The sequence below is a fragment of the Lactuca serriola genome, chromosome 1 (assembly GCF_051521515.1).
Source record: "Lactuca serriola cultivar US96UC23 chromosome 1, Lser_US96UC23_V15, whole genome shotgun sequence".
In the NCBI taxonomy this organism is placed as follows: Eukaryota; Viridiplantae; Streptophyta; class Magnoliopsida; order Asterales; family Asteraceae; genus Lactuca; species Lactuca serriola.
The window spans coordinates 9,428,596-9,439,449 of NC_136408.1; the positions used below are offsets into that span (position 1 = coordinate 9,428,596).

Genomic DNA, 10,854 nt, shown 5'->3' on the forward strand with positions numbered 1-10,854 from the left:
GTGGTATAAACGATTAGGACATCTTCCTTTTAGAAAACTCAAACAATTGTCTCTTGTTCCTTCACATTCTAATGAGTTTGTATTTGATTCGTGTTTGACATGTTACCAACAACCTCCACAACAAGGCCAATCAAGTGGTAACCATCAAATGAGCCTTCAAGAACTCGTTACTTCTTTTGCTCAAAGCCAAACCCAATTTCAACAAGAAACCAAGAATACTTTCTCCAACATTCAAGCACAAATTGGAGACTTGGCAACCACTCTCAACAAGATAGAACAAAGGGGTAAACTTCCATCACAAACCGAGAAGAACCCCAATGTGAGTGCCATCACCTTGCGAAGTGGGAAAACACTTGGAGAAAGTCAACCTAAAAGAGTTTCAAGAGAAGAAGAAGATGAAGTCATCATGGTTGAACCTTCAAAAGTTGTAGCTCCCCCAAAGGAACCGGTTGTGCCAAACGTTGATCAACCCAACTCTTCCAACAAACCCATCAAACCATTGGTCATACCACCTCCCTTCCCTTCCCGGTTAGCCTTTTCCAAGAAGATAGAGGAAGAAAATGAATTATTTGAAACTTTTCGAAAGGTCCAAATCAACATTCCACTATTGAATGCTATTAAGCAAATTCCAAGTTATGCAAAATTTCTCAAGGATTTATGCACTAAGAAGAGAAAATTCAAGTCAATGAAAAGATTCAAGTCAATGCAAATGTGTCTGCGGTTATCCAAAAGAAGTTACCTCCCAAATGCAAGGATCCGGGAATATTTGCTATCCCTTGTACCATTGGTGATTTGCATATCAAAAGTGCCATGTTAGATCTTGGAGCCTCGATCAATGTGATGCCATATTCGGTTTTTCAATCTCTTAATGTTGGACCTTTGGAAGAAACCGAAGTAATCATTCAATTAGCAGACAAGTCAAGTGTGTCTCCAAGAGGAGTGTTGGAGGATGTGTTAGTACAAGTTAATCAACTTGTTTTTCCGGCGGATTTTTATGTCATTGATCTTGAAGAGAAGACTCCTTCCAAATCATCTATGATCCTCCTTGGAAGACCTTTCATGCATACCGCTCACACAATCATTGATGTCCATAAAGGAAAGATAACTATGGAGTTTGATGGAGAAACCATTCACTTCAACATCTTTGAAGGAATGAGGTACCCTAGTAACATTTCTCCATTGTATCGGGTTGATGTGATTGAACCAATAAACAGGATAAGCCCTAATGTATGCATAGACAAGATAATCATGGAAGATGATTATAATCCTAAGAGGGAACCTCAAAGAAGATTGGATCCTCCAATGATGGAAGTGGTCAAGAAGAAGATAATTAAAAGGTTCAAAAGGTGCAAAGAGAAGAAAAAGGCATTTCATGACAAGCACATAACCCAAAAACACTTTATTCCGGGTCGAAAAGTTCTTCTTTATCATTCGCGGTTAAAGTTAGTCCCGGGAAAATTACGATCTCGATGGCATGGACCTTTTAGTGTTATAAAAGTGTTTGATCCTAGTGTGGTTGAAATCAAGAGTTTGGAAACGAACCAAATCTTCAAAGTGAATGGGCACCATTTGAAACTATTTTATGAAGGCTTTGACACGGGAGAATTCGACAACGTAACAATGGAAGCACCGATTTACGAAGGTTGACGGAAGCGAGGCTATGTCTTGGCAAAGACGTTAAATAAATACATTGTGAATAAATAATCTCCGCTTGAAGTTTTGGGTGTTTCTAAACTTGAAGTTGGCCTAAAAATAAGCATATAGAAGTCTTCCAGTGATTTTGGTGAAGTTTGAAAAATTCCAAAAATTTGACTTTTGCGCGAGTGCCCGCGCAGCCATTGCGCGACTGACCCCCAGCCACGCAGGTCCCAAGTTCCAAATTACACCAACATGGGGTGCTCTCTGATTGCTGCGCGCGGGTGCCCGCGCAGCCGTTGCGCGACCGACCCCCAGCCACGCAGATTTCGAGTTCCAAATTACCCCGACATGGGATGTATTCTGACATGTGCGCGCGGCTGCCCCCACCTGCGCAAAGTTAGCGAGGGTACCCGCACAAATATGTCATTTCATAAGAAAATTTCGAGCCATTTCATATGCGTCCTTTGTGTGACCAAGCTTTCATCCATGTGTATTTAGGCGGCTAAGAACTCCATCCAAGCATCATTATGCGACCCATGTGTTGCTTCCATATCGTCCTCGCGGGCCTCCTCCACCTTGATCCCGGTATGATCCTTCCTTACTCTCATCCTAAGCATTGAGGACAATGCTTAATTTTAAGCTTGGGGTGAGGTATTTCTTATCTTTTGTTTTTATTGCATTTAGGTTATATATAGTTGCATTTAGAGTAAGTCATTTAGGTCACTCATAAAAATTGCATAAAAAATTCAAAAATATTGCATATTTTGTTTCTTTCTTTTCTAATTTTCATACTTTTTAGATGCATTCTAGGTTAGGTTCATGCATTTTTGTTCTCTCTTGTCTTCTCATCCCTACAGGTACCATAGCGTCGAGTCATAAGTATTGAATCATAGATTGGTTCTGGGTCTTGATATGGAATTCCTTATATTTGATGAATGGGACACGTTTTGAGCCTCACAGACCACTTTGAGACCGCTTGTGTGGGGGTCGGATGCAGGTAGCTTGATTGGGTCTAGGTGCGGAGGGATGTGGTTGGTCATACCAATGTGTGCGAGCAAAGACTAGCCCGGTAAGGTATTTTGAAGACATTGAAGACTCGCATCTTGGTTTTGGAGGGAGTACCCCTTAGTACTCCCGAGTCTCGTCCGAGCCTTGCTTAGTTAGATTCTCACCGCCTTTTTAGGATAGGTTATCATTTTTCTAGGGGTCTAGAGTAGATAGTTAGATAGATTTTGTTTATCACACCTTGCATTGAGGTGCTTGATGAACTTTGAAGTGGGTCCCCCAATTCACATCTTTTGGGACCAAGTCTTTTTGGTAACACCCATTTTTGAGTCATATCCCAACCTTTTTAGTTGATATTGGCACATTGTCAATGATCATTAGGTGTTCATGTTAGCCTCCATCCTATCTTACATGGTGAAATTCCTTAGACCTTCCAAGAAGCAACACAAAGAATGAAGAAATTTGAAAAAGTGAAGAAAATAAGAGCCTATTAAAGATGATTCAAGAAAAGAAACAAAAACAAAGAAGAAAAATGAAGAAAAAAGAGCAACACAAAAAGAAGAACAAGATTCCAAGTTCAAGACTTATGTTACATATCTAGTTTGCCAAAAAAAAATCAAAAAAAAAAAGTGTCAAGCAGCAAATGTGATTGAAGACCCAATAACAGAAGTTCAAGATTGAAGATTTAGGTTGTTAGGTTTAGATTTAGGTTAAGTAGAGTTTTTATTATTTTATTTTATTTTTGATTTTTGGTGAGAAAAGGCCCCGACGATGAGACGGTAGACTGTAAAGGACAGTACAAGGGAGAAGCCTCTGAAACCGGATGACTGCCCGGAGGCCGTGCTGCAAAACCCTATTTCGTTATTATACATTTTGGCCTAACAAATGTAGGAATCATAGTGTGTGAAGAGGCGCCTTTCCTTCATGCACTATGGTCTATATTGGTCATTTAAAGTGCCCCCACTGGGCGCATCTCTGTTTCCTTTGTCTTGCACACCGCGACCGCATCCAGCCGTGATCTATTCGCCCATCAAGTGGTTAAGAATGTGGTTTATGGCTCTAAAGCGGGGAACATTTTGAAGATGCGTAGGGTCCATTGAAGGACTAATTCTGACCATGTTGACTAATGTTGACCAAGTTCTATGGTAACTTTCTTTTTCCTTTTTAGATAGTTCATCCCGAGCTCATTTTTAGTCTTGTTCTAACTTGAGGACAAGTTAGGTTTAAGCTTGGGGTGATTTGATAGCTTATTTTATTTCCTTATTTTATTAGTTTATTTTTAGATTTTTAGATATTTTTATCATTAATGCATTGTAATTTATTTATTTTTCTTTAGTATGGATCATACCGGGTGCTTATTATGTTGCATGAGATATTTTGTAGGTTTTTCGGTGCTTGTTGCGGTGGCGGGTTGATTGGAGACGAGCTTAGTGGGCTCCCAAGACATTATTGGGCTTGGCGGAATCAAAGAGGAAGAATTGGGCTTTGAAAGTTATTGGCTTGGATTATTTGGGCTTGTGAAGATGGATCATAAATTTCTGATTTTGGGCTTGGAGCATCCATTTGGTGGCTAAATGATGATTGGTGCATTTCAAATTACATGGACAAGGGAGGGGGGACCAAAGGAATCTTTGGTAGTGGAAGGGTGGAGTGGCTTGGTGGACCAATAGCATTACAGCAACATTTGCGCGGGTGGAATTTTCGTCGCGCGGGTACCCGCGCAACTGCCCAGTTTGGGCATTTTGGTCATTTGGCTTGCCATAACCCTTGGGGATCAGATCTAGAAGCTCATTCACGTTTTTCCACCATTGGAGACCTGTAAGAGGCGATTTTGGGAGCTAGAAATCATTTCCTTTCATCTTTCCAAATCTTAGGTAGTTTCTTTATGCAATTAGATTATTGTTCTTGTTACTTTGTTGCCATGAGTGGCTAATACTCTTATTTGGTTGACTTTGGCTGAAAACCAATGAATGTTTGTGGGTTTTGAAGGATTTATGTTGATTATCAATTTATTCCATGTTTATGATTCTAGTTTACAATTCTTATGCTTATTTGATGCTTTGATCATGAGCTTAGTATTTGATTGAGCAATGGTTGATTTATTTCATTGATTTTTGCATTGGATCATTGAATTTATCTAGAACAAAGGCTTTATGATGGTAGAAATCATCTCTAGCTTATGAATCATATCTCCTTTATGGATGTGTAAGCATTTAACATCCTCTAGGAATTGGGGATTCCTTCATTCTTAAGGCTAATTGATTTCTTGGGATTAATTGCTTCAATTGACCCTTGATCTTAATTAAGAAGGTGTGTTGTGGGCTTCCCCAACCTCCATACTACCTATGAGGAATCTTGGCATATCATGCTTCATGATTGCTATAACCAATTTGGGATGAAGGATAAGCTTTGTATTAGATCCTAATGATAAACACACAAATATTCATTGTGTTGAATTGCCTTAGTTAACCAATTATTTCCAACCTTTGAGCATCTCATCAACTTGCTTAATTGCAAGGTTTTTAGTTATTCAATTATTTTAGTTTTCAAGTAATCAAACAACCCCCCCCCTTTTAGTTTAATTGTAGTTAGTTTAAATTTCATTAGTTCTATTAGATTTCATTGGTGATTGAATACAACCATTTCCCTGAGGATCGATACCCCTTTTTACCATTATATTACGTTTATTTAACAATCAAAGGGTGTAATTTGCTTGGTGTGCTTGACATCCCATCACTCAAAAAGCTTACAAGATCTTGAACTTAACTATAAATAAAATCTTTGTAAGTCGAGAAATCAAATTTTTGGAAGATATATTTCCTCTTCACTCTCTCCAAAAGTCATTATCATTCATTGATAATTATCTTCCAATCTTATTAGATGATAATTTCAATCATGAATCTCATTTTCCACAAATTCATGGGGATCCAGTTACTAACTCATCTTCAGAAACCATTCCACCTCTTCCATCTTTAAGAAGATCAACAAGAATTTCTCACCCTCCTTCGTATTTACAAGATTATATATGCAATCATGTTTCTTCAAGTGATATATGTCATCATTGTGATCATACCATTAGTAATTTATGTATTGGTATTGATCACCCAATACATAACACTTCCATTGTTGATATTCACCTTCAACATTTAGCCTTTAATGTCACCAATCATCTTTTTGAACCCACATTCTATCATCAAGCAAAAGGAGATCCTAATTAGGAAGAAGCAATGACTAAAGAGTTATAAGCATTACAAGCAAATGATACATGGGATGTTGTTAAATTACCAAAAGGAAAGAAACCTATTTCTTTCAAATGGGTATTTAGAATAAAATATAGGGTTGATGGTTCAGTTGAAAGGCACAAAGCTCACTTGGTGGCAAAGGGTTTCACACAAAAAGTTGGTATTTATTACCATGAGACCTTTTCACCCATGGTAAAGTTTAACACAGTGAGATGTTGAGTTGCTTTAGCTGTAAAAAGAAGATAAAAAATTCAACAGATGGATGTAAACAACGCCTTTCTTCATGGCGATTTACATGAAGAAGTCTATATGAAAATACCACCTTGAATTCCTACATCTCCTTCTCATGTATGCAAACTCAAAAAGTAGTTATATGGTTTAAAACAAGCATCTAGGTAGTGGTATTCAAAGTTGTCAAAAGCATTAAGAACAAGAGGATATCATCACTCACTTAATGATTACTCTTTGTTTCTTAAAACCACATCTAATTAAATTGTTATTGTAGTTGTTTATGTCGGTGACATATTGGTTACAGGAGATAATCAAGATGAATTTTCAGATCTCAAAAGTTTTCTGGATGATCAGCTTCGCATAAAAGATTTGGGACAAATCCATTTTTTTTCTTGGATTGGACTTTAATCATGTTCCTAATGGAATGATCGTTCATCGGCAAAAATATATCAAGGAATTACTTGAAACGTATTCTATATCCGATTGCAATGTTGAATCCACTCCTCTTCCTCACAAGATTCGCCTATTACCAGATATGGAAAATCCTTTAGATGATCCCACAATGTATAGTCAGTTAATTGGAAAGCTGAATTTTTTAATTCATACAAGGCCTGATCTGTCTTACTTGGTACAGTGCCTAAGCCAATTCAATCAAACACCTTCTCAAGCACATTATGAAGTTGCTCTACATGTACTTCAATATCTCAAAGGAACATTACAACAAGGATTGTTTTTCAACAAAATGTCAATTATACCCTTAAGGCATATTGTGATTCTGATTGGGTTGTATGCCTAATTACAAGGCTATCTGTCAGTGGATACTTTATCATGTTTGGAAATAGTCCTATTGCATGGAAATCAAAGAAGCAGTTACCATTTATTTATCCTCACCAGAGGCTGAATATCGGTCTATAAGAAGATTAGTTGTTGAATTGGCTTGGTTAAGTCGACTTTTCCATGAATTTCAAGTACCAAATATTACCCTAATACCCCTCAAATGTGATAATCAAGCAGCTATATATAGCTCTAATCTAGTTTTTCACAAGCGAACAAAACATATTGACATCGATTGTCATTTTGTTAGAGAAAAACTTAAAAGTGGCCTTATATGTTTATCACATGTTTCAACAAATCAGCTGTTAACAGTGGTATTCAAAGTTGTAGAAGCATTAAAACAAGAGGATATCATCACTCACCTAATGATTACTCTTTGTTTCTTAAAACCATATCCACCAGCTTGAAGGGGGGTGTTATCATTCAGTATTCATTGCTACAATTTGTTAGTTTCAATTATTTAGTTATTCATTACAAGTTTGTTTAAGCTCTTGTATATATGTAATGAATATCTCATTCAGACGAATTAATGAAAGAAAATATTCACTCTCAAAACACATTTCTCTTTTCTAGATCTCAAATCTAATAGTTCCTGTGTTTCCTACTTAATTAACTTCGTATCAGTTCCATCTAAATTGGTGATGGTTTGTAGTTTTAGCTTTTGTAATTAGGACTCTCCCTCCCTTTCAACATCAAAAGTGCCAAAAGATATTTATTCAACAGTCAACATTTCCTGTTCGCCCCTTTGGTTAATTATTCGATCCATGTTAATTATATACAATTGATCAAAATTCTTTATATTACAACAGAAATTGGGATCATCAACGACGTTGAGTTATTAAATGAACATTATGAAAGATACCAAAATTGTCTATACCTAATAAACCTACATCATTCGATTTACAGGGAGGATCATGGAGTGCAACCAGTGCTGCAACTAGACCAGCATTGCTCGAAATGGTAGGTTCAGTGAACCATGGTTTATGCCTGTCGTCTAAGAACATATCATTTTGATCGGGTCCTCTGACCATAGCTCCCAAAAGTTCATTCGGATTTGATTCTTCTGAGTTCAACCACGTACTCCCTTCGGAACAAGAATGCCACTGATTATCCCATGGGATTGATGCAGCCCTATGGTGGACATGCTGCGGGTAGTTGTTTCCAAATCCCACCATGTAGCTCATTCCCATCGGATTGTCTCCAAGTATGTAATTAACCTAAAACAAGATCATACACACACACACACACAAATAAGAAGTAAATAAAGATCACTGATCATTATTATAACGAAGATTCGTTGATACTATACGAGCAACAAACATCATTAAGATTCTTTTCTTCAACAGGTTGAAGTACATTGATTTCTTTAACTACTTGCCTGAGATATGGAGAAATCCCGCAGCTGTTGAAGGGAAAATTCAGCACCATCAATGCAACCACTACCAGATCTATGCAGAAGATCAAGATAGTCGCTATACAGTTTGCTAAGAAAGGAACTCGTTGCGGCATACTCAAGTGATCCATAGTCATTCGGCTTTAAGAATATCAATCCACCTATTTGTATTACAACAAAATGGTAAGAGCAATCACCACATTTTGAGCTTCATCCATATGGATATAAGTAACATAGATCATGTATGTTATACGTACCTTGTGTTTTATGTGTAGTAGGAGACAAATACGAACACATGAGCGAGTCAACGTTGTTAGTTGATAATATGAAGGATTCTTCATATGGGTATCCAAGATCAAAGAAGAATCTGAGTCTTGTTAACAAAACCTGTAGACAAAAGGTAATTAAAACCAGTACTTATAAAGCACGGAAGACCAATGATCAATCTACAAGCATAAGATAAGATAGGAATAGGATTACTAACATACCTCAATTGCAGTGAGCTTGTTATTCCAATAGAAAATGCCTTTATCGATCGATAGTTCTTCATTTTGGGCTGAAACAAGATGTTGTGTAGCGTATCTAAGATAACTCGTATTTCCAGTAGCGAAAAACAACCAAGTCCCTCCCCATACTAACTCATCCATGTATCCTGTTGAGTTATAAAACCCTCTTGCTTCTCCCCCACAATCATCTTTCATCGTATAAGTACCTTGAATAAACCCCCGGCCGGGATCTTCCTCTACTTTTGCCACCACACTGAATAACTCCGTCGCCGTTTTGGTTAAACTGGTTGAATATTTTTGGTCTTCCTTGAACACTAATGATGCTGCTGAAAGTGCTGCAATAATCTCTCCGGCCAAATCGGAAGCCGTATCATCACAACTAAAAACCGGCCTCGAATATCTCATATCCTCCGGTCGTTGCCAACAATTGAGATCGTTTTCAGGCGACGTGCTGTTCGATGTGCTCCCGACCTTACAAGAAAAAATCATCACGCTTACATTAATTATCAACTTTTCGAGTTGCTTAAATCATGTTGCAGACTGCAGTCAGTCGAATTAACTTTTAAGGGTACCTGTGAAAACAGAGTACTCGAACCCGGAGAAGTTTGATTTGAGGGAATGAAAAGCTTGAGCAAATAGTCACTCCCCCATTTTATTATGTTCTTGATGTGATCAAGTTCTCCGATATCTTCATATTTCTGATGATATTCAATCACAGACCAACTCAACAGAGTGATCGTATAAGCCGTTGGAAAGCTAAATTTGATGTTGTTCCCAGAGTCGTAAAATCCACCAACAAGACTTGAATTCCCATCTTCCAATCCAGAATCACCTCGAAACTTCACCATATTAATGTCTTTGGGCAATACCCCAGCTGCCGAAACAAAAACCCAACAGATTAAAGTAAGAAAAAGGTCACATGTGTGTAGCAATCATTACATAGAGAATAATTTCGTATACATTTCTGAGCATCGAAGAAAAGCAATGCGTTTTGAAGCGCTAGTGTTAGGTCTTTTGGGGCGGCATGTTGATTTTTGTTGTGTAGCAGGAAATGCAGCAACAAAGATACAAGTAGGATAAGGAAAACGATGGCTCCGGCGGCGTAAACAAAGCGTTTGAAGTGGGTTTTATTGGTGATGGTTAGTTTGAAGTCGACGGATTTGGAATATCGTGAAGGTAGTGATCCGTAGGTAGAAGGGTCTCGAGCATGAGGAAAAAGGTTGAAGTCGACTTCTATGGAATTCCATCGGCTGGACGACGGGAGAAGGCGGCCAGCTTGAGAGATGGAGTGGACGTAAAGCTGTTCGCTGTTTTCAGTGTCGGTGTCCATCGGAGATCCAATGTAGAAGGAGGAGGATGAGGAAAGTTCGGGTTCAGACATGGTGTTTTATGAGCAAAAGAAGAAATATGCTTTCGGTGATGCTTTGAATTCATCGTCAACAATCGGCATTGGAAATTGCTCTCGTATTACTTGGGAACTTTTGTTCTAACGCTTGATCCATTTTCTTTTTAGAAAAAAATTTATTGGTCATAAATGTAAAACTCATTTCCGTCGATAAAACCAAATAACTGTTTGGATCATATTAGATGTTTAAAAATATTAATAAGAACTCATTATCTGCTAATCTTTCCTTCAGTTTTTTGGTTCGGAGGGATTTTCGGAAACCAGATTTGATTCGGTTAGATCTAGTTTAAAATCGAAAATAAAGTGGTGTTTATAATAGAAATTTTAGATTTAAATGAACAATAACGCTATTTTAAGATTATATTTTAAAAAACATTAAGAAAAAGCTATATGTATCTCGTTCTTGATTTGATTTTGTTTTTTGCTTAATTGATTCATATGTTTGGTTTGGTAACTTGGTTTCGTACTTTCATCCCTATCCATAAATATAATAGCACTTTTTGTTGGGTGCATGCATGACATACGTATGAATGACTTGTTTGGTCATGCATTGTGAATGCTTTTTTTTTAACGTAAAACTGAGAAAATACCGTAAATAGT

The 10,854-nt window shown here is 37.5% G+C and overlaps 1 protein-coding gene across 1 annotated transcript; it reads right to left on the reverse strand.

Annotated features, from left to right (window-relative positions):
* Positions 1 to 6,052: 6,052 nt before the first annotated feature.
* Positions 6,053 to 10,230, reverse strand: LOC145051347 (endoglucanase 25-like). Its single transcript, XM_078999386.1, has 7 exons — positions 9,810 to 10,230; positions 9,422 to 9,723; positions 8,832 to 9,320; positions 8,601 to 8,730; positions 8,329 to 8,504; positions 7,828 to 8,167; positions 6,053 to 6,114 (listed from the first exon to the last, which is right to left on the reverse strand). The coding sequence occupies exons 1-7, from the start codon at positions 10,228 to 10,230 to the stop codon at positions 6,053 to 6,055; spliced, it is 1,920 nt and encodes a 639-aa protein (XP_078855512.1).
* Between the last annotated feature and the right edge of the window lie 624 nt (positions 10,231 to 10,854).

Bases quoted from the DNA above. Each gene is read 5' to 3' on its own strand.
- LOC145051347 (XM_078999386.1), bottom strand. From the start codon at position 10,230: ATGTCTGAACCCGAACTTTCCTCATCCTCCTCCTTCTACATTGGATCT. The intron at 8,731-8,831 runs GTATGTTAGTAA...TTTTGTCTACAG, and splicing joins ACAAGCTCACTGCAATTGAG to GTTTTGTTAACAAGACTCAG. The intron at 8,168-8,328 runs GCAAGTAGTTAA...ATCTTGTTTTAG, and splicing joins GGGATTTCTCCATATCTCAG to GTTAATTACATACTTGGAGA.